Raw genomic sequence first — 23,973 nt, 5'->3', positions numbered from 1 at the left:
CAAGTCTCCTCCTACTTTCCCTGCACGGAACTCGTCTGCGCAAGTAAGGGGAAGGCAGAGGCGTGTCAGCGCTCTCCCCACTAGTCTCTGGTGAAGGGTCTTGGAGCCCTGTCTCCCAATCCTCCATCTCCTTCTCTTCTCTACTGGTGTTACGCTGAATTCCTTCCCCCCTGCTGGTCCCCTCTCCTGCATCGTTTTGGAGCCTTGCCTCCACCTCTCGCTCTGATGTCAGTTCCCTGACAGTGGTGTACATGTGAAAAGGTAAGAGTATATTGGGAAATGAGTTGGAAAAAATGAGCTGGGAAAAAATGTTTAAAATTACCCCCCCCCCAAAAAAAAAAAACCCAACCCCACCAGAGTCCTTTTTATTGGGAATAACCCAGACAGAAATTCCTAGGTGTCAGAAAAGTTTATTTATGTGTGCAACAACTGTGACACATGTTTTGTTAGCCCCAAAATGGAAAGTGAGTGAGGACCCAACTAAAGAGGATTGGCAACTTAAGTTGTCAGAATTTGCAGAATTTGCAGATTTAACACATAGAATAAGAGAGCAAGAAGAACATATATTTAAAGAAGAGTGGAAAGCATTTATTGACTATATGGAGTATGACTGTACACAGCTGAAAATGCTGGCAGCACTACGATAAATTCAACAGTGTAAATAATATTTGATTGATGTAAAAGTGGAAAACTGATCTGAATGGTTACAGTAAAATGTGCAGGAACGTATGATATGTAAAATGAACTATGGAAGGAGAAGAAGGGAAGTCACACTGGATATTTTAAAGTTTGTAAAATGTTTATTTTGAAATGTAAAATTGAAAACTTAATAAAAACTATTATATTAAAAAGAAATTGATTGGACTGAAAAGCATTGATGGTTAGATCTTTATTTGTCAGTGGATGCAAATGAGCATCCTTGTCATTGTTATAGTTTGAAGTCATAATTTGTTTCTTTTGCTGTATATTTGTGTGTGTGTGTGTGTGTGTGTGTGTGTACATAGTCAACACGTACCCCTTAAAATCCCAATTGGTTGATCTCCTATTTAAAAAGTGGCAGCCTGTTTTCCCTGACCAAATGAAAGTTGCCTTCAAGCAACACCAAGTGATGATTCGTGGCATTTGTGAGAGAGATATCCCACACCATAGATTGCTGAGTTTCCATATCAGCTCACATCATCTCAGACACAATAATTCTCGAGGGGAACAGCGCACACATTTAACTCAGAGTCATATATAAATAAATTATAAATAATAAAATCGTTGTTGTTAATTGGGTGAAATACACACATATGGGAATCAGCCCTGATTCACATATGCTGAGAAGAAAATTTCCTTACCTCACCTCCTGGCCAATGAGTTCTGTAGGCACTGTGGAGAAAGATGGAGAAGAAGAAAAGGAAAACAAAGCAGAAAAAAGAAAAGTCACACAAGATGTCTCCCTTCTGGCAATTTCTACAGGTGGAACTACCCACCGAAAACAACACCCCCATTATATGAAACCACCTTATACTGAATCAGACCATTGATCCATCTAGTTTAGTGTTCTTTGACCCAGGATCTCCAGATTTTGTTGGACTATAACTTTCAACACCCCTAGCCAAAGACCAGGAATTCTAGGAGTTGCAATTGAAGAACATATGGAGACCCAATATTGAAGAACCCTGATCTAACCAGTATTGTCTACCCTTAGTGCAATCTGTTTATCACCTATGAGTGGCTAGTCTAATTAAATCTGCATAATTCCCACCGACTCCATTTTATGACCATTAACTCCTTCAGACTTCAGGGCTTTAATACCATGCCCTACACCCCACCCCAGTTTCTCACCTCCCTCTATTTTTTAAACATCTAGACTGAAGAACAGTTCCGGGCAACACAATAACTTGCTGATGACCTGGACACTGTGGTTGGCCCTAAAAAGTATGAACCTACTAGGGCATTTGGATTTCCTGCCATAACAGACCAACGTGGCTGTCAACAGTTTTTTGTGTGATTAGCAGCAGGTCTCCAGAATCTCAGTCTGAGAACCTTCCCATTATTTGTTACTTGATTAATTCCAATGGGAGGTGCAAGAAATTGAACCCATGACTTTCTGCTTGCATAGCACGGGCTCTACATTTCCTCCCCTGTTATATATAGGGTCACTTATCTCATAATTCTCTCTGTCATTGGCTGCTTCTGGGTGGGGTTTGTGTTTAGGAAAATGTGATGATACCATGACACAGCTAAGTTATCCTACATCTTATAGAGGAGACCTTACACTGGAATTGAGACTTACAGCTTTCTTTTGAGGAGCATATCTTGCAATTACAGTACAGAGACTGCTAACTTGCTCAGTTAGCTAACTCTTCCCTCCTGTGAGAGTCCCGTGATGATTGACTCCATGCTGCTATATAAAAAGGTAAAGGACCCCTGGACAATTAAGTCCAGTCAAAGGCGACTATGGGGTTGTGGCACTCATTTTGGTTTCAGACTGAGGGTGCCCGCCTTTGTCCACGGAGAGCTTTCTGAGTCATGTGGCCAACATGACTAAACCAGTTTTGGCACAACAGAACACCATGACGGAAACCAGAGTGCATGGAAACACTGTTTACCTTCCTGCTGGAGAGGTACCTATTTATCTACTTGCACTGCCGTGCTTTCGAACTGCTAGGTTGGCAGAAGCTGGGACAGAGCAATGGGAGCTCACCCCATTGCAGGGATTTGAACTGCCAACCTTCTGATTGGGAAGCCCAAGAGGCTCAGTGGTTTAGACCACAGCGCCACCCATGTCCCTTTGTGCCATGCTGCTATAGTGCATCATAGGAAGGAAGCTTTCCTCTCCCTGTGATTCCCTTGTGCTGCTCAGTTGACTGAGGAACAGCTGAGGGGTGAAAATGAGTCTGGCCTGCAAAAAAATATACTCTTTTCCTGGAGCCCCACCCTTTCCCCCCACTGTTCAGCTGATCAGTGCAAGGATGTGTTGTGGGCCACATAAAATTAGGCAGTGGGTCAGAAGCAGCCCATGAGGTCGACTTCTGAACTAGAGATAGTGGAGAAAGGCATGGTTTTTAGAGACTATGCATACTGACTTGAGAATGTGCACATTGCCTGAAAAATGTACAGAATGCAGGCTAGTTTTGCACATTCCCCAAAGCCTACTGGGGATTATGAGTAATGACTGGATAATGTATAAAATTCAGTCAATATATGCATAATCTCCAAGACCTGTTCGAGATTGTGTGCATTGACTGGGAAATGTGTACAGTTCCATCTTTAAGGACAGATTATGTGCACATTCTCCATGAGGCCTGGTGAATGTGTACAATGGCTGGTTATTATGCACATATACCACTCAGTTGATATTCTCCCTAATGTACACACTCACAATGAACAATTCACTCAGAAATGAGAAACCAATTAATTTGCCCAAGGCAATGATGTGGCACCCCCGTTTTATTTGCCAGAATTTCTTCCCTCTGCCAGGTGAAATACACGAAGGCATTTTTGCTTTCAAAGTCAGAAAATAAATAGCAATCAGGCCTCAAATTATCAAGTCATTTGTCTTCAAATTCCCACCACATCAGCCTTGTTTGCTTCTGCAACATGCACAGTCTCTCTCTGGCTTTCTCAGATGTATGACTTCAAAGCCTCCGGCCGAGCACATGTGATAAAAGTGATCTGAAGCTATCAAGATTTCTATGAAGCAAAGCACGCGAGGCTGTTTTTTAAAAGAAGGGAGAGGGAAGGGAGAGGGGAAATCAGAATGTGGATTGAAAATGTTTTGAGTGTCCCTGTGAGTCACTCTCTGAAGAGATCTCCTGGGAAAAGTTGAGGAGGGTATGTGTGTGCAGCGTTTAAACACATACACACAGAGAGAAAAAGATCAAGATTGTTGGCCTCAGAGACAGAAGCATTTTGATGAACCACACAGAGCCACAGAGCCAGGTTTAACTGCCAAAGCGCATAATTCCACAAAGTGCTCACCTCTGATTGCCTTTGATCGTGTACGTGCTCGCTTATCGTCATTCTCTAAACTCATCTGGAATCAAACAACAACAGAATTAACATTTTATTTAATGAAAACAATTTGCAATCAAAGCTAATGTGCCCCTGGAAACCATGAGCTTGGATTGCACAAAGGCAAGCGGAAAAGATCTAAGACACGAGCTGTCTGGGAAACTGCCTCCATTCATGGCTGATAAACAAGAAGACCACCACTTGGGCAGAATGTCACAGGAGCAAAGCAGTGGCTCAGTTTGGCACACAAGGGTGGGGGGACGTCTTTACATGGCAAGCCATAAGTGTGAACAGGTTTACCACGATGTTCTGGTTGTCTCAACCATAGTGTCACAAACTGGGGTGAGGTGGGACAAACTTACATCCACTAGACTACATTTTGAGATGTTTTGGCATCTGTTTCCTTCTGGACCTTTTGCTGTACAGTGGTACCTCGGGTTACATACGGTTCAGGTTACATATGCTTCAGGTTACAGACTCCGCTAACCCAGAAATAGTGCTTCAGGTCCAGAACGTTGCTTCAGGATGAGAACAGAAATTGTGCTCCGGTGGTATGGCAGCAGCAGGAGGCCCCATTAGCTAAAGTGGTGCTTCAGGTTAAGAACAGTTTCAGGTTAAGTGCGGACCTCCAGAACGAATTAAGTACTTAACTCGAGGTACCACTGTATAAGCTTTGCGTCTATTTTCTTGGATATGCTCTCACAGAGATGCAGATTAGAAACCAAAAAAGCAAACCAAACAAAATAATGTTCTGGTTATGGAGACAAGAGGCAGTAACCATGTAAGTTCAGGATGTGATAGATAATGCCAACTCAAATAAAATCCACCAGGCTGGGGGAAAAATGGTTGTGTGAATGAGTCTTCGCACTCCCCTTGACAGAAATTTCACTGGGTTTCTTTGAAAGAACATTTGCTTTGGTTCTCTCTGTTCAGCTATTAAAGTGTGGGCCAGAAAAGTGATAGCACACTTTCACATTTTCTGCAGACCTTTAGAGAGCAGACAATTAAGGTTGCACAGAGTGAAATTTTACCGAGAGAGGCCGATCCATTCAAATATCCTCTCTAATTTTGGGACATCAAACATGATGCTCAGCAAGGAACAGCATCATGAATAAATAATATTTGTAACTTCCAAGTGCTGGGAGTACATTTATTAATTAAGCATAACTATATCACAGTGTGCAGTTCAGGAGTCTAGAGCCACGTTTTCTGGGGCAGCTGACGGTTGGTTATGTTACACAGACATCACAAAATCTCAGAAGCTATTAGCATATTCAATGTAAGGTCACATAGATCTATCTACTAGCTGAAATGCAGGCCCAACTTGGAACCAATAAGATATTTTACCATCTTTCCCCAGCCCCAAGACAACTCATACCGAAAGAAATCCTGACAAATGGCTGTCAACAAAAAGCTGCAGTGAATTTACTCTCCAAATATACAGATTATTCACCAAATATTTGATATATGCCTTTGACACCCAAAGATTTAATTTCAACACTTGGTGTTTGACTTTGATATTTGATTTCAATATTATTTCTGTGAGTCAACAATAACTTCTGTGAGTTAAAGAGGGAGATTCCATCTTGAAAGGATGGAAGTGAGACTTCCTGTCAGAAGGCGGACAATGGACCTTTGACCGTATTTGAGAACAGATGCGTGATGCAATTTTGCATTTGATAGTTGACAGATCTCACACTTCACGCCTGCAAAATCAAAACAACCAAGGAACGCCAACAAATAACCAAGAAAACTCACCCAAATTTTGAAGGATGGGGTAGAAATTTGCAGTCAAAAAGCATATATGAATTTCAGATTTGAAGGTCAACATTTGAAAAGTTTAGAATATTTGCAAAGGTTGGTTGAATGGGTTAAGCATTTGCGAGGACACTCCTGAGAACTCATATTATTATCACTCTGGTCAGATGCAGTACTTACCTGATAGCTTAGCTAAACTTGTCATGAAACACTCCATTGCTATGGCTGTATGATTTGACACATCTGGAGTGTGTGTGTGTGTGTGTAGAACACAGGAAGCTGCCTTATATCAAGTCACACAATTGGTTCCTTCAGCTCAGTATAGTCTTTTCCAACCTTGGGTCTCCAGATGTTTTTGGACTACAACTCCCATCATCCCTAGCTAGCAAGACCAATGGTCAGGGATGATGGGATTGGCAGCCCAAAACCAGCCAGAGACCCCGGGTTGAAACACTGGTCTACACCGACTGGCAGCTGTTCTCCATCATTTCAGGCAGGAATCTACCCATGGGTGTAGCCAGGATTAATGGGGGGGGCAGGATTTATGCTGGGGGACGGGACAGAACCGAGTTACCTGCAATGCAACTGGCCAGTTAGTTAAGTATTTTTTATTTATTTACTTGATGGGGGGGGGGTGGCAACTGCCCTCCTGCCCTCCTGGCTACAGCCAGGATTCTACCTTGAGATGCTACAGATTGAAATTGGGACCCTCTTGGCCCAGAGCAGGCACTCTACCACTGAACTGGAGTGCCTGGAGGCGGTTGGAGGATGGATGGCAGCTAACAGATTGAGGTTGAATCCTGACAAGACAGAAGTACTGTTTTGGGGGGACAGGGGGCAGGCAGGTGTGGGGGATTCCCTGGTCCTGAATGGGGTAACTGTGCCCCTGAAGGACCAGGTGCGCAGCCTGGGAATCATTTTGGACTCACAGCTGTCCATGGAGGCACAGGTTAATTCTGTGTCCAGGGCAGCTGTCTACCAGCTCCATCTCGTACGCAGCCTGAGACCCTACCTGCTTGTGGACTGCCTTGCCAGAGTGGTGCATGCTCTCCCGCTTGGACTACTGCGATGTGCTCTACATGGGGCTACCTTTGAAGGTGACCCGTAAACTACAACTAATCCAGAATGCGGCAGCCAGACTGGTGACTGGGAGTGGCTGCCGGGACCACATAACACCGGTTCTGAGAGATCTGCATTGGCTCCCAGTACGTTTCCGAGCACAATTCAAAGTGTTGGTGCTGACCTTTAAAGCCCAAACGGCCTCGGTCCTGTATACCTGTAGGAGCGTCTCCACCCCCATCGTTCAGCCCGGACACTGAGATCCAGTGCCGAGGGCCTTCTGGCGGTTCCCTCATTGCGAGAAGTAAGGTTACAGGGAACCAGACAGAGGGCCTTCTTGGTAGTGGCACCCGCACTGTGGAATGCCCTCCCTTCAGATGTGAAGGAAATAAGTAGCTATCCAATCTTTAAAAGACATCTGAAGGCAGCCCTGTTCAGGGAAGTTTTTAATATTTAATGCTGTATTGTTTTCAGTACTTGATTGGGAGCTGCCCAGAGTGGCTGGGGAAACTCAGCCAGATGGGCGGGGTATAAATAATACATTATTATTATTATTATGAACTATGGCCCCAGCTGGAACACAAACTGCATCGAACAGCACATGCTGTTTCCCTTCTCTGTCCCTTCGCTGGCAGAGTGTCGGACGCAAACAAAGCGTACTGCTTTCTCATTGGCAAAGAGTCATGAGTACACGCCAGTTGCCAGACACGTGCTGTGATCTGTTGTTCTTCAATGAAGGAGGGAGGTGGAAGGAGGCTGCTCTTAAATGTGGGCTTCTTTGGATTGCACGGCGCAGAATTAAAACTGGTTTGATTCCCCCTCCTTGGAGACTCCTGGGCACTGCAAGTCTGTCTGCAGAAAGGCCTAGGGGGTCTCGAACAGAGCTGCCCCCAGCAAGCTACAACTCCCAGCCTTCTTTGGACGAAGCCATGATGTTTAAACCGGTATTAAACGGGTACCAGTCTGCAGTGTGGCTCTGCAGCCAGAGTTCCTCACCCCCCGCATATTCCTTTTTTCCCTGCGCTCTTCTCCTGAGCTGGGCAACGGAAGGTTGCTCCTCGCCAGGAGTTGTTCCGAGTTGTTTTGTTTAAAATGCTGAAGGATGACAAAAGCGCCCTGAAGTCTCGTCTGTGAACCGAATATCTCAGATGGAATTTCCATGCATATTATTTCCCCTTGCAGTAATGTAGCGCTAACGTACAATGATTTATACTGTGTGATTTGCTGGAGGGGGCCACTGGAAGGGGGGGGAGGGGAAAGAAATAAAAAAAGGGGGTAATTTATGCATCCTGTCATCCACGCTATTGCCGCCCCATCGCCTTATGAGCCTCGTGTTTATTACAACCTTCCCAATAACCCAAGAAGACAATTACTATAATTTCTATTTTTAAAGCCTTGATTCCCTCCGGACCGATGGCTCACATTTAAAGTGCGGAGAGGAGCAGGTGTCAAAAGGACTTCATTACATTTACGAGCCTTTCAAATATGCTGTTCCTGGTGTTCGCCAGAGTTAATGCCTTCCGATGCACGCCTCACAATAGAATTAATATTTTTGATTGCTGGACGGCTGTGTGTGTTTTTGCTGAAATGAAAACTAGCGTGGCTTTCTCTCTCTCTCTCCCTCCCCGCACCCCTCACTTTTATTTTGTCACTTTTCCCAGGGAAATTGGCAAACGTTCTGCTGGTTTTCAAGCATGCCTTAGCAATTTGAGTTCCATGCAGATAAATTATTTTTGTTTGAAAAGAAACGAAAAAGGGGGGAAAAAATACCATCCTGAAAACAGAAAAGGTTGCAGAAAACACAATGGGGGCTGCATGCTGACTATGGATGCCTCTTGATGAACAACAACAGCTGTGACTTTCTTCTTTCGCTTTTCTACATCACCTTTCCCCATTCGTAATTTAGAAACGATGAAAGGAAACAACCACTAAGAAAGCACTTATTCCCTTGGCCCCTTAGAAAGAAAAGGAGAGAGACAGTATTTGTCTCTGTGTGTGGAGGGGGGGAAGCATTGCATTTAGATTCCCAACGTTTTTGTGATGGCGCAGAAGGTAGCTAAATCTTTTCTGCCATGAGTGATTTGAGATGGCTTCCCCGCTTGTAGGGTGTGCCCCTGAGCCGTCCGCAACTTTTCAAGGAACCTCCTTAGTTCCAGTCTTTGGCAAGGGAAGCACTTTTATCTTATTTTTATCTTATTCCCCCCCCCTGCCTTTCTTGCTCACCAATTACTGCAGCTGTACTCATGCAACTAAGTAGGCAGGCCACAGCTCAGTGGCAGAACATCTGCTCTGCATGCAGAATGTCTCAGGTTCAATCCCTGGCAATTTTATGTATGGCCGTGAATACCCCTTCTCTGAAACCCCACAGAGCTGCTACTAGTCAGTGTCAACTAGAAGTAGTCAACGTTGAATCTCTGACTACTTCTGGTTGACATTGACTAGAAGCAGCTCTGTGGGGTTTCAGACAAGGGAGCAGAGATTCTTAGAAGACTGGAATAAATATACGAATTATTTGAAAAGTCATTGTAATGAACAGATTACGCCAGTAGGATTGCAAGAAGTTTTGTAAGGATGGCTATTTGAAACATTGCAAGAAAGACTATGAGGAGAACTATTAAAGGTAAAGGGACCCTTGACCATTAGGTCCAGTTGTGACCGACTCTGGGGTTGCGGTGCTCATCTCGCTTTATTGACCGATGGAGCCGGCGTACAGCTTCCGGGTCATGTGGCCAGCATGACTAAGCCGCTTCTGGCAAACCAGAGCAGCGCACGGAAACGCCGTTTACCTTCCCACCGGAGCGGTACCTATTTATCTACTTGCACTTTGACGTGCTTTCGAACTGCTAGGTTGGCAGGAGCAGGGACCGAGCAATGGGAGCTCACCCTGTCGCGGGGATTCGAACCGCCGACCTTCTGATCAGCAAGTCCTAGGCTCTGTGGTTTAACCCACAATGATAATTAAGAGTAATAAATTAAGAAATGCAGAATAAGTGATCAAGAACAGAAAATCATCAGAGGTGTTGACGGAAGTCTAAAATGTTGTATAAGATAAGAAGTTATGTTATATGATTGTTGGAAATGATAGGTTAGAAAAACTAATAAAAATGTATATGTAAAAAAAGAAGAAGTAGTAGCCAATGTGGTGCCCTCCATATGTTCTGGTAACTCCCATTGGCCCAACCAGCATGGGGAATGGTCAGGGGTTGTAATCCACAACATCTAAAGGGCACAACTTTGGTCACTTCTGGTGTGGATAAGGCTGAGCTAGGTTGACCAATGGATTGACCCATTGTAAGGCATAAGGCTGCTTTCCTCCATCCCTAAGTTTGCACCCACAGTTGACAGAGAAGTGCCCATAGAATCACAGAATCGTAGAAGGGACCTTGAGGGTCATGCAGTCCAACCCCCTAAAATGCAGGGATCTCAACGACAGCATCCATGAGAGATGGCTATCCAAGCTCCACTTAAAAACCTCCAAGGAAGGAGAGACACAACTTCCTGAGGGAGTCTGTTCCACTATCAAAAAGTTCTTACTGTCAGGAAGTTCTTCCTGATGTTTAGTTGGAATCTCTTTTCTAGTAACATGAAGTCATTGGTTCAGGTCATAACCCCCCCTTCCAGAGCAGGAGAAAACAAGCCTGCACCATTTCGGTTATGATATCTCCTCTCAGTCTCCTCTTTTCCTGGCTAAACAAACCCAGCTCCCTCAACTGTTCCTCATCAGGCTTGGTAAGAACAATTTTTGATTAAAACACACACACACACACACACACACACACACACACACACACTGGACATTTCCACCTTTGCACCCCATGCCTGAAGACCTGTCTGAAGTCAAATCACTGTGGGCTGCCATATTTTGAAGAGCAAAAAAGAGGATGCTATGCTATTTTAAATACCTCCTTCTATATGTAGGCTATAGAAGCTGTGATATATTGCTGAGGGGGGGCAGGAGAAGGGAAGAGGAAAGCAAGTCTTAAAGCCACCAGTTATGTCTATGTCTCATCCAGAAAGTATATCCAGAGATGTTTTGAGAAATTTACAAAATCCACCCGGACAGAAATTTTACCCCTGAAAAAGAGGACATGTCCTGGAAAAGAAGGACATATGGCAACCCTAAATCACAACCCACTGGTGAGTCTTGATTCATACTAGCTAAGGATCAGTACCCCACCTTGATATAGTGAGCATCCATGGGTAATACAGCAGGGTTGCTGATCAGCCAGGAAGCGTGTTTTCTAGGCAGGCTTTTTGACTCAGTGACATTATTACTGGGGTCTCTCCAATGGCCACAACCACCTCTGTTGAACGCTGTAGAAGAATCAGTTCATAGAGGTTGTCACCATGTGGGCTTTACATACATGGACACCAACCAGCCACATAACAAGAATGGTCTGCCACGTCTAATGGGGCAGACATACAAAATGGTGTTGGTATGTGGTGCCTTCTCATGCAGAGTAGATTTTTTGGGGGTGATATTTACTGAAACTTTTCATATGCACTATAAGTTAAAAAAATAAAAAGGTAAGGTAAAGGACCCCTGGACAGTTAAGCACAGTCAAAGGCGACTATGGGGTTGCGGCACTCATCTCACTTTCAGGCCAAGGGAGCCAGCGTTTGTCCACAGACAGCTTTCCGGGTCATGTGGCCAGCACGACTAAACCGCTTCTGGTGCAACGGAACACCGTGATGGAAAGCAGAGCGCATGGAAATGCCGCTTACCTTCCCGCTGCAGCGGTACCTATTTATCTACTGGCATTGGTGTGCTTTCGAACTGCTAGGTTGGCAGAAGCTGGGACAGAGCAAAGGGAGCTGAACCGCTGACCTTCCGATCGGCAAGCCCAAGAGGCTCAGTGGCTTAGACCATAGTGCCACCCGCGTCCCCAAGGCACTATAGAAGGTACTGGCTTCTTCTTGGACTGTTCATTCTTTATAACAGGCCAACATGATCAGTGTGGATTGTGGATGCGCTACCAAAGAGAGCAGTTTATACAGAAAAGCCTTCATTTAATTTTTTAAATATTCTGTTTCTTGAGATCTTTGTTGAATAATAAGGTTACAGCATATAAAAATGCAATTGAAATAAGGGGGGAAAGCAAACCCCCACCCCACCAAAAAACAACAACCATACATCATATTACAGGACAGCATATGTGATATTTATTGGGATATCCTATCTACATAACAGGAGAGCAATTTTCCTGAATGCTTCAACCAAAGTGCTACCTTGGAAGCCTCTACAGTGGTACCTCTGGATACGAATGGGGTCCGTTCTGGAGCCCTGTTCACATCCTGAAGCGAACGCAGCCCACGTCTGCGCGTGTGCGGGTTGCGATTCGCCACTTCCATGCATGCACGTGACGCCATTTTGACCGTCTGCGCATGTGTGGAAGCGGCGAAACCCATAAGTAACATGTTCTGTTACTTCTGGGTCACCGTGGAGCGCAACCAGAAAGCGCTCAACCTGAAGCAACTTCAACCCGAGGTATGACTGTATTCCCTATGTTTAGGGAAGTTGTTAATGACTGATGTTTTAATGTATTTTTAATCTTTTGTTGGAAGCCACTCAGAGTGGCTGGGGAAACCCAGCCAGATGGGTGGGATAGAAATAATAACAATAATAAATAATCTATTGGCCACCAAATGGTAGGGAAAGATTTCCTACTTCAGGGGGTAGCTAGTGTGCTGCCTTCAAGAAGTTCTTGAACTTCAACTTCCCTCATCCTAGGTCAGCCTAGCCAATGGTCAGGGATGATGAAAGTTGTAGAGGGAGAAAGAACTCCAGCTCTGAAGTCTAATTCTTGGTTGTGCAGAGCCCAGGGGAACAAAACAGGGACCAGTGGAAGCAGGAAGACTACTAGCTTTAAATGTATGCCTTTGCAAAAGCACTGCCTGTGTGTTTTGCTCTGTAGCTGGTACATCAAGTAGCTCCAAGCTACACATTCCTTAGACATCTCCAAATTCTCCCCCGCCTCCATTTTTTTCCCTTTAGGGCCCTCCCAGCTGCTCTGTTTAAGTTCTCCTGACATCCCACCCATGCCAAGTCTAATTCACAGCTGAATTAACTAGGAGTTTGCTGTTTCAACTTATGCCCTTCCTCCTCCGCAGCTGCATCTATTACAGTTCCGTAGACTAAGCAACAAACATGGCATCCCCAGCTTTACATCTTTGGAGAATTTCTCTTGACATTTCTTTTTGTGTGTCTGTGTGCACCAGAGATTGCTGTTCTCGCCTCCAAAGGCCCCAAATTAAAAATTACCGCTGTGTAATAAACAGCCTAACGAAGCCGGGTTGTCACTTTTCATTTGCAGAAATGAAGGGCACAAATGAAACATTTAACTACGTGCGACCAGGAGAGCTTTTGCTCTGTTGCGAGGGAAGCGGATTGGAAAACCTGCTACATGGCATTGTGCCTGACATTATAATGCTTCCATCGTCTCAATTTGTGGGGCTGGCATTCAAGCGCAAGGCTGCTGAGGCACAATAATGCGCAGTCTTCTGGCCCGCACAGAGCTTCCAATTGTTTGCAATGAAGAAGCCTGCTTTTGATGAGAAGAGGACAAGGATGGGCTAAACTGTCAGATTTGATTTCTCATTCCCTCCCCCCATCTTAAGATCATTTCTCCACATTTCCACATCAGTTTGTGAATCTCTCTCTTTTTTCAAAGTCCGAATGAAAATCCATGAAGATCTTAGGGCTAATTTCTCATAACAGACACATACTTGCATGCAGATTTCACTAGCATACACGTTTTTGCAGAGCATGTCGCCTTAGCGCAATGCATTTCTGCATGTTATTTTCACTAATATATGAAGCGGCTGGGCCAAAGCCGAAAGGTTGCTCAGTTGCGGATATGCCTGGAAGCGAAAGGAAAGTCCAATGATGTAAAGAAAAATATTGCATAGGAACCTGGAATGTAAGAACCTTGAACCTTGGTAAGCTGGATGTGGTCAAAAATGAGATGGCAAGAATAAATATTGACATCCTGGGCATCAGTGAACTAAAATGGATGGGAATGGGAAAATTCAGTTCGGATGACCATCATATCTACTACTGTGTGCAAGAATCCCGTAAAAGAAATGGAGTGGCCCTCATAGTCAACAAAAGATTGGCGAAAGCTGTACTGGGATGCAATCTCAAAAATGATAGAATGATCTCTGGGAGAAAAGCAATGACAAACCTAGACAGCATCTTAAAAAGCAGAGACATCACCTTGCCGACAAAGGTCCGTATAGTTAAAGCTATGGTTTTCCCAGTAGTGATGTAGACCATAAAGAAGGCTGATCACCGAAGAATTTATGCTTTTGAATTATGGTGCTAGATAAGATTCTTGATAGTCCCATGGACTGCAAGAAGATCAAACCTATCCATTCTGAAGGAAAGCAGCCCTGAGTGCTCACTGGAAGGACAGATCCTGAAACTGAGGCTCCAATACTTTGGCCACCTCATGAGAAGCGAAGACTCCCTGGAAAAGACCCTGATGTTCGGAAAGACGGAGGGCACAAGGAGAAGGGGACAACAGAGGATGAGATGGTTGGGAAAGTGTTCTTGAAGCTACCAGCATGAGTTTGACAGAACTGCGGGAGGCAGTGGAAGACAGGAGTGCCTGGCATGCTCTGGTCCATGGGGTCACGAAGAGTCGGACACGACTAAACGACTAAACAACAACAAAATCTGAAGTTTTATGCACAAAAGAATATAAGAGAAACCCTGCTGGATCAAGCCAGTGGCATCCTGTTCTACAGTGAACACCCAGATGCTCACGAGTAGCCCGCAAACAGGACCTGAATGCAACAGCAGCCCTCTCCCCAGTTGTGATTCCTGGAAACTTGCATTCAAACACATATTACCTCCAATAGTGGAGGTGGAACATGTGTGGAAAAACTCTCATCACTTGGCAGGATGATTCAGGGACTAGCCTTGTTTTTTTAATTGGCATCTGTCTGTCTTGAGAGGCAACGGCGTGTGCCTCTTGGAGTGAAGCCAAACCACCGTGTTAACAGCACCCTGGGGTGCACACCTGGGCAGTGTTCAAGGAGGTCCTGGGCTGTCCAGATGACAAGACCCCCTTCCCGCCTCTCTGATGTAGTCCAAAGGAAAGCAGAAGCCATTCTACTAGGTATCTTAGGCCAAGATATACTGAAAGAAAAGAGGACTTTATTTATGTAGGCCACTACAGCTGCGAGAATGTTGATTGCACAAAACTGGAGAAACACCAACTAAAGAACAATGGCAAGAGAAGTTGATGAACTATGCAGAACTGGCAAAAATGACAGAGAAACTACGAGAAAAAGACAACAGTGACTTTGAAAAAGAATGGGAACCGTTTATATTATATTTGCAGAAACAAAGAAAGTCTATTGACTTGATGGCAGGATTTAAATAAACATTCACATCATTAGTATTAGAAAATGTGTAGAAGATAGAGAAATAATACGGTGTACTTATTTTCATCTTTATGATTTTAGGTTAGATGTTATTGTATAAATATGTTATTAGTACTTTTTCATTTAGGAGGTAGCAAGTTGGGTGAAAGGAGAAACAAACCGGAAGCGGAAGTTGGGGGAAGCCTAGGAGGGGAGGGAGGAAGGAATGAATGCGTAGTAAATGTTATGGATATGAGATGTATGTAATGAATGAAAAAGAAAACTGAATAAAAATTCAAAGGAAAGCAGAGCAAGACATTGGGTACCAACCTGGCTGCTGGAGTTGCCAGAAGGAGGTTGCAAGGCTACTGCACTCCAGATTTGTGTAAGGTTTACTCCTTGGTCTTTTCTTCTCCCAAAGATGTCCCATAAGGCAATGGAGGTTTAGGACCAGAGTTTTACTTTGGTCCAGTATACCTGAAGGAGCGTCTCCACCCCCATTGTTCTGCCTGGACACTGAGGTCCAGCACTGAGGGCCTTCTGGCTGTTCCCTCACTGTGAGAAGCCAAGTTACAGGGAACCAGGCTGAGGGCCTTCTCGGTAGTGGCACTCGCCCTGTGGAACGCCCTCCCATCAGACGTCAAAGAGAAAAACAGCTACCAGACTTTTAGGAGACATCTGAAGGCAGCCCTGTTTAGGGAAGCTTTTAATGTTTAATAGGTTATTGTATTTTAATATTCTGTTGGAAGCTGCCCAGAGTGGCAGGGGAAACCCAGCCAGATGGGCGGGGTCTAAATAATAAATTATTATTATTATTATTATTATTATTATTATTATTATTATTATTATTCTCCTCCTAGATAGGCTGGCTTCCCAGGTTGACGAGCCCCATCTGCCTCTCACTTCCCTCTACAGCACATGCAGAAATAGCCTTCTTCGCCATTGGGCCCACTATTGGTGACTAGACATCATCATCATCATTTAGGTTGATAAACCAACCTTAATGTCCCAATGAGAGCTCTACGGAAACTAGGCCCCCAGAAGCCTCTGTACCTTTAAGAGCTGCACAGAAGAGAGCGGCGAAAACCCCACCAGGTGCAACTTCCCCTGTCAATGCAGCCCTGTGAGGAGCAAAAGCCACACCTGTCCATGCGTGGTCTTCCTCAGCAGCTCTTAAAGTAACAGGAGACCTTTCAGGGTTTGGATTCTGGCAGGCTGAACAACCGCCCTGTTTGGTTTCTGCTCTGTAACTGGCAGCAGGTCTTTAGATACAGGCTGGCTCAGCTGTCTTAAACTGAGCCTGCTTTAACTACCACAAGATGATGCCTTGTTACCAGGGGGACACAGGGCTCCGTGTTTCAGGAGGACCAAGATAAGGCCGGAAGCATCCCTTCATAAAAGCCTCCTAATCTTCTGGCAAGAGATTTTAGCCTGAACTTTTGACAGTTCCGCCTTTCCCCTTTCCTCCTTTTCAAAAAGTTGCAGCTGGGTCGCTTTCCTTAAATACCCTCCTGTGTTAACATAACAACACCCACTCTCTTTTTAAAACTTGCTTTCCTTTCACCGAGACTTCTAATTAGGGTTGCTTTGCTAATGAATGAAGGAATGAATGAAGGAATTCATTTAGCTGTTCCAAAAGACTTCGCCTTTCACCTGGCCTGTCAGGAGTCTCTTTCTGACAAGTCTGTATCTTAGACCTTTTATGTTAGTTCCTTAGCTTGCGGGTTTGTCTCGCTGATATTTATTATCTCTCTTTTTACTGGTGAATAAACCTATTTTGGAAGCAAATTACCTTTGGTTATGGCCTTAGGGAGCTTGCAAACAGTCTCCCCGAGCCAAGCGTAAATGCAGGGCCTCAAGCAATGTTAGGGCCAAGCTAGATGAAACGCGGTGGTGGGGAGAGCCAGAGTCAGACCACTTACTTTCTTTTGCTGATAGGATTCAACTGCATATCAGCAAATTTAGGCTGCACAGTTAAAGCAGATTCGAGATCCTTGCATGGCAGACCCGATTCCAAAAAGAAAAGAAAAGCCCCCTGACTGTTTGCAGGAAGGAAAGTGACAGGGAAATGCACTAGAAACTGTGGGATCACAATTGCTAGACGCAATATTGTATAACCTTCCAGCAAACCAATCGGAATGGATGCTCAATATAGAATGGGCATCATATTACCTTCCAGGCAAACTTTGTGCAAGCAAATCAGGACCAATGTGAAATAAATAGGTTGCCTGGAAGCAACCTCAGTCTCCTCTCTCTCTCTCTCTCTCAATCTCAATAACCAGCCTTAAGGATTATCCACAATTCCTCTTCCCCTGCTGCTTTCCCCTTTTTAGCACTCTTTACTGCTCATTCAGAGCAAGCAGGCAATTTGGAGTTTCCCTGGAATGCCACTTGTTCTGATCAGTTGCTAAAGAGTGGGTTTTCTCTGGGAAAGAAGTGGGGCAAGGGGGAAACCACTTGGACCCATGTCCAGAAAGTATGGGTCAAGTGGAAGACTGCTTGGACCTGTGGCTTCTAGGCATAGCACAATCATAAGTGTAGGTGAGCCCTCAGAGGCTGCAACTGGGAGTGGAGGAATGGTAAAAGGGGAGGTGCTACTGAACACCTTCTCTTCCTGCTCAAAATATTGATCCCTCTGCTTTTTGTTCCCTGGGGGGTTGGGGGGGGGAGATACAGGGTCCTTTAATTTTATTTCTCCTTTGAGAATCAAAACTAAATAACAGTTGTAGTTGTGCAATCTTTTCATTGTACCGCTTTCCTTTAAATCAATATATATATATATTTAAGTGTGTGAATTCATGCAACCCCCCCCAAAAAAAAAAAACCCCTGGTAAGGGCTATTCAGTTCATGGGGCAGGTAAGCAGAGGAAGAATGGACACCAGTATCAAAGTGAGGCAAGTTTAGTCTGGGTTGAGGAGGAGCCTTATTGACAGTGCAATAATGCACACAGTATTTCAGAGACCAGCCCTTTGGAGTTCAGTGGGACTCATAGCTGTCAACTTTTCCCTTTTCTTGCAAGGAATCCTATTCGGAATAAGGGAATTTCCCTTTAAAAAAGGGAAACTTTGGCAGCTGTGGTGGGACTTGGTCCCAGGCCAATGCATTGGGGATTGCAGCTTCCTCTCTGGACTGTTGAAAAGTTCAAGAAAGAGTGACAATGCAGTGTTTATTGTGTGTGAGCATTACCAATTGCCTGTAGAATCAGACCAAGTCCTCCTAGTCCAGCATCGTATTTTGAAAACAACCAGTGAGATGTCTCTGGAACCTCAAAGCTCCCCCTCTCCTGTTTCATAGTCACTGGCAGACCCATCTTATCCCTGCATCATTGCATTTTATTGTATTTTTTAAAATCATATTTCACTTCTTTGAGCACCATTTGGTGGAAAAATGGGATACAAATTCAACAAGCAAACGCTTCAATGAATGTCTTATTTCTGGGAAAAACCCTGCCCCCATTGTCTGCTGGTGCTCCTGGTAATTAATGCACAGCAAGACCAGGGTGTCAGTATCTTAGCTTTGTGAGTTTACTGATGCTTCCCTCTAAGGAGGACCTCACCTTGATGTGCCTGCTGTGGAGGCCTTTGGCTGTCTCGCAACTGCTGATCTTTTCTCCACGGGTCCACCTTTGACTCAGCAGTTTGCCTCGGAACTCATTTTCTAAGGATTTAAGAGAAAGAGACGACGTCAGCAACGAAGGCAGCTTAGGGAGGCCTCTGGCACCACTTTAGTGATGCTTTCTTCAGGAGGCTTATTTCAGAGGATAGTCAATGGAGGTTCATCAGAGTTCACATGGGTGGGGTGCATGAGGACATAGGACCAGGGTAGCATAGGACGCTATACCAAGTGAGAAAATTGATCCATATAGCTCAGTATTATCTAATCCAGAGGTCGGCAAGGTTTACCTCAATTGGGCCAGTTCACCCCAGTGGAGATCCCTCTGTGGGCCAGAATGTGCACGCGCCCAAGCGCACCCACGATTTCCAGTGCCTGCGCCTGCGCAGATGTGATTTCCGGCATCTGTGTCTGCACAGACATGATCTCCGGTGTCTGTGCACGTGCAGACACAATTTTTGACACTGCAGAATTGAGTCCTTGCACCGCGCTGTGCTGGTTTCGCGCAGCGTGTGGGACTCGCTGAGCAGGCAGCTTGGTTCGGGGGTGGCTTGTGGGCCAGTTAAACGGCCCCCATGGGCCGCTTGTGGCGCATGGGCCTTAGGTTGCTGACCCCTGATCTAATCTGTATCCAGGGCAGCTGTCTACCAACTCCATCTGGTACGCAGGCTGAGACCCTACCTGCCCGCGGACTGTCTCGCCAGAGTGGTGCATGCTCTAGTTATCTCCCGCTTGGACTACTGCAATGCGCTCTACGTGGGGCTACCTTTGAAGGTGACTCAGAAACTACAACTAATCCAGAATGCGGCAGCTAGACTGGTGACTGGGGGCGGCCGCTGAGACCACATAACACCGGTCTTGAAAGACCTATATTGGCCCCCAGTACGTTTCCGAGCACAATTCAAAGTGCTGGTGTTGACCTTTAAAGCCCTAAACGGCCTCGGCCCAGTATACCTGAAGGAGCATCTCCACCCCCATCGTTCTGCCCGGACGCTGAGGTCCAGCGCCGAGGGCCTTCTGGCGGTTCCCTCATTGCGAGAAGCAAAGCTACAGGGAACCAGGCAGAGGGCCTTCTCAGTAGTGGCGCCTGCCCTGTGGAATGCCCTCCCATCAGATGTCAAAGTGATAAATAACTACCTGACATTCAGAAGACATCTTAAGGCAGCCCTGTTCAGGGAAGTTTTTAATCTGTGATATTTTAGTGTATTTTTGGTTTTTATGGAAGCCGCCCAGAGTGGCTGGGGAAACCCAGCCAGATGGGCGGGGTACAAATAATAAATTATTATTATTATTATTATTAATCTGACTGGGAGTGGCTCTCCAGCATTCCAGGTGGGGGACACCACCAGCTCTACCTGCAGATGCCAGAGCTGTGCAAAGGAAGCAAGATGTCTTTCCCTGAAGGTTTTACAGGTACAAGCAGTCTGGAATCACATATAACAGCCCTGATACCATCATTTTCACAAATCATGACAAATGCACAATAAAAAAGGGACCCTAAGCTGTGAATTATTATTATTATTATTATTATTCACAGGGACATCCCTGTAACTTGCTTTGCCCTGATCGTGGCAACTTAGAAAAAACAAAACCGCCAGCAGCAACCTTCAAGGTATTAATTTGTCCTCCCAATGTGCAGATTTATAGCAAGACATATTAAATGTTGACAAAGAGGTCACAGGCAAAGGAAGGCAACTGCCCTTCACTGCCAGGCAGAGGACTGTTCTCAACAGGGAAGGATGTAGCTACCTTGAGAACATGGAATGGCAAAATTCAGTTTCCCTATTAAGTCAAGGCTACAGAGTACAGAAAGTCCCAAGGCTTCTGCCTAAAAGCCCAGGACTGATAAACACACACACACACCACTTGATATTTCATTCACACAATGGTTTGATTCACACATGCTTGATTTCTCTCTCGCTGGCAGCTAATTACATCCACTGGAAAGCACATGTTGGGGAGGACATGCAAAAGTTCTGGGATAACTGCAGGGAAGCCATCACTTGGTTGCTCACCAGCTGACGGACAGGGATTTGTCAATCATCTTGGTGCACTCAGTAATTCCTGGAGAATGTGTGAACTGAGCCCATTGAAAGAAAGCTTCTGTGTGTAAGGCACCCCCTAATGTTGCAAACCTTGTGTGTCGATTCTGCGTGTCTGAACTCCTTTGAGTGGAGTTCTGCACTGCAGTTGAACCTTACTGAACAGTCTCCTCTTCTCTCTTTGCAGACATCCAGAATTTTAGTTCATTCTCCATTGGTTAATGAGAACAGAAATCTCATCTGAAAATTAACAAAGGAGAGATGGGATTTTGGTGAAATTCTCATGGGGTGGGGTGTAGGGCTTGCCTGACTTTGAGGTGGTGGAGGGTGGCTTGTGAGAGCCTTCTCTTTCATGGTGGAAACCTCATTGCCAGTGGCCTGCACTCTGCAGCCTCCCTGGGTGTCCACACTTCAGTGCAAGCCCAGGGTAAGACACTGCGAGGTGAACTCTGCCCATGGGAAGGAGATCAGGAAACACAGGCAACCCGGAAAAAGCTACAGAGTGCTGGGGAAATGTTTGTTGGAAAGAAAGACATGCATACCCTGCCCAGCTTACAGGGCTAAGGGAAGCACCAAACCTTGCACCCACAAAGATTCCAAAGAAATACTGAAGTGAGAGCAGGGCTGAAAAATGGAAGGACAATGGAAGGACCATAGGTCAGAGGCTGAGCAGCTATTTTGCATGCAGAAGGTCCCATATTCAATGCCCAGCATCTTCAAGGAGGGCTGGGAGAGATTCCTGCCTGAAACCTTGGAGAGCTGCTGTCAGCCAGTGTGGGCAATACTGACTCAGACAGACCAATGAGTCTGATTCCAAACCAGGCAGCTTCTGATCTTCCTATGCAGGCTTATTTGGTAGTGGAACAAAACCTGTGAGAAATTGGGAGGCCCAGTTTCGACACAGCACTGCTGATCTCCTTGTCCTCCAGGAACCTTTTTGCATGCAAAACGTGTTCTCCAGGACTGAGCTACAGTTTGGAAAGGTGAGCAGGAGCAGGTCCATTGAGAGATTTGAAGGTAAGGATGAGAAATTTCAGATTGTGTCACGGAGCAGGCTGGAAGTCCGTTGGGATGGTGATGGGCCGTTATTATTGTTTTTCAGAAGCGATATTCAAATTTTAAAATACAATTTGTTTAAAAGAACGGAGAAAATGGGAAAAGCAGGAAAATGGGTCATCCATTAGGATAGCTATGCTGTTAGTTTTCAGCAATGAATCTGCCCCCCCACCCCACCGCTTGGCATCATTTTTATCCTAGTCAGATATTACATCATATTTACTGAGGGAGTGAGAGTCGTGTATCTCTATTACACAGCTGTTAAACCTCAATTAATAGGTTTTAATGATTAGCCATTAGTGGTGCAATACACAGTTTAACATTCTGTGTTAGGGTTTAAATTAAATGCACGCTTCAAGAGCTGAATTTTCCAGGCATCGTTCACTGCTTTGCTTAAGTAAATAATATTCACATGGGATGGAAGAAACTATAGATGCGGGGCTTTTTTCCAAAGGAGAGGAGAAAAAGATTAAACAAACAAAGGGCAATTAAGCGCGGCAGCTTTCAACTACGGGGGGGGGGGGGAAAGCCCACACGCAGGCAGAAAAGATACCCTATGAAATATGTGGAAAAAGATGTCAATTATATATGCATCAAAGGGTAACAATATCACATCATCCTCAACATCATTGTATTATCCACCATAGTACTATTCACATGAGACTAAAATGTGTCTCCCAGTTGAATCTTCAAGAAATTGTGCAGTGCAGTTTCTGACAATGCAAGGCCCATGCATATCGACTCAAAAGTAAGTCTCACCGAGTTTAATAGCCCTCTCCTCCTCCGTGAATTTGCCCGATCCTCTTTTAAAGCCATCAGAATCGGTGTCATCGCTGCCTCCTGTGACAGGGAGTTCCATAGGCTGACAATGTGCCGCATGAATAAGTGCTTTCGGTCTGAATTTGCCCCCAGACTGAATGTTAAACTTTTAAGCCAAAGGGTGTGTGTGTGTGTGTGTGTGTCTGTTTAGAGCTATCCAAGGTCCTGAAACCGACCATTCTGGAAAAACTCCCAAGAGCACATACATTTAACACACTCTTAACAGTCATGGGTGATGCTGGGAACTGTAGTTTTTTTAAAAAAGGGTGCTGACCTCACAGAGCTGCAGCGTGCTCAGCAAACTACAGTTCCCAGGATTCTCCATGGCTATTAAAGTGGTATAAGAGTGCAAGGGACGCGGGTGGCGCTGTGGTTTAAACCACTGAGCCTAGGGCTTGCTGATCAGAAGGTTGGCGGTTCGAATCCCCGCGACAGGGTGAGCTCCCGTTGCTCGGTCCCTGCTCCTGCCCACCTAGCAGTTTGAAAGCACAAAGTGCAAGTAGATAAATAGGTACCGCTCTGGCGGGAAGGAAAATAGCATTTCCATGCGCTGCTCTGGTTTGCCAGAAGTGGCTTAGTCATGCTGGCCTCATGACCTGGAAGCTGTACGCTGGCTCCCTCGGCCAGTAAAGTGAGATAAATGCCACAACCCCAGAGTCGTCCATGAATGGACCTAACGGTCAGGGGTCCCTTTACCTTTAAGAGTGCTTTAAATGTATGATGTAAGAGTCCCATAGCTTGTACAAAGTAAACAGTAGGAATGCACCCCGTGATCCTCTGTGTGTCGTGCATAGGGACGAATTACCTCTTTCCCCTTGTGCCAGAAAAGGTTTCTATGGGTGTGATTTTTCCCCTCCACTGCCAGGTAAGGTGAAAGGAGACTGGAGATTTCAGTGGGAGGAAGTCATGACCAGGTCAAAAGACCTGAGGTATACAAGGTTGAACAGCGAAAGCAGTGCATTTTATGAATATTTATTGTGGTTACTGTCGCACCTGGCCATTATTATTATTTATTGCATTTACCATATTGGCCTGAATATAAGCCTCACTCCCCACCCCCAAATTCCGATAGTGAAAAGTTAAAGTGTGGCTTAAAATCACGACCTTACAAAAATTGGCTTATACGATATTGCTGCTGAAACAGACATACAGTAAAACGGAACAGGTGTGAGTGCCTGAGGAATTTTAAGGGAGCGGCTTTATTCGGGTATTGTCTCTCCCCCCTCCTTGAATTTTAAAGGTGCTGCTTATGTT

The 23,973-nt window shown here is 45.2% G+C and overlaps 1 protein-coding gene across 4 annotated transcripts in view; it reads right to left on the bottom strand.

Annotated features, from left to right (window-relative positions):
* Nucleotides 1–23,973, bottom strand: part of MYT1 (myelin transcription factor 1) — a 179,402-nt gene that overhangs the window by 95,507 nt on the left and 59,922 nt on the right. For all 4 annotated transcript variants that reach the window (XM_079978961.1, XM_079978960.1, XM_079978962.1 and 1 more), the window contains exons 2-4: nucleotides 18,747–18,847; nucleotides 3,970–4,024; nucleotides 1,341–1,371 (exon numbers count right to left, since the gene is read on the bottom strand). In XM_079978961.1, the coding sequence (XP_079835087.1) occupies nucleotides 1,341–1,371; nucleotides 3,970–4,024; nucleotides 18,747–18,847 (187 nt within the window). The remainder of the gene's footprint in view (nucleotides 1–1,340; nucleotides 1,372–3,969; nucleotides 4,025–18,746; nucleotides 18,848–23,973) is intronic.

The sequence above is a fragment of the Podarcis cretensis genome, assembly GCF_951804945.1.
Source record: "Podarcis cretensis genome assembly, chromosome: 6".
In the NCBI taxonomy this organism is placed as follows: Eukaryota; Metazoa; Chordata; class Lepidosauria; order Squamata; family Lacertidae; genus Podarcis; species Podarcis cretensis.
This window is presented reverse-complemented; position numbering and strand designations above follow the sequence as displayed.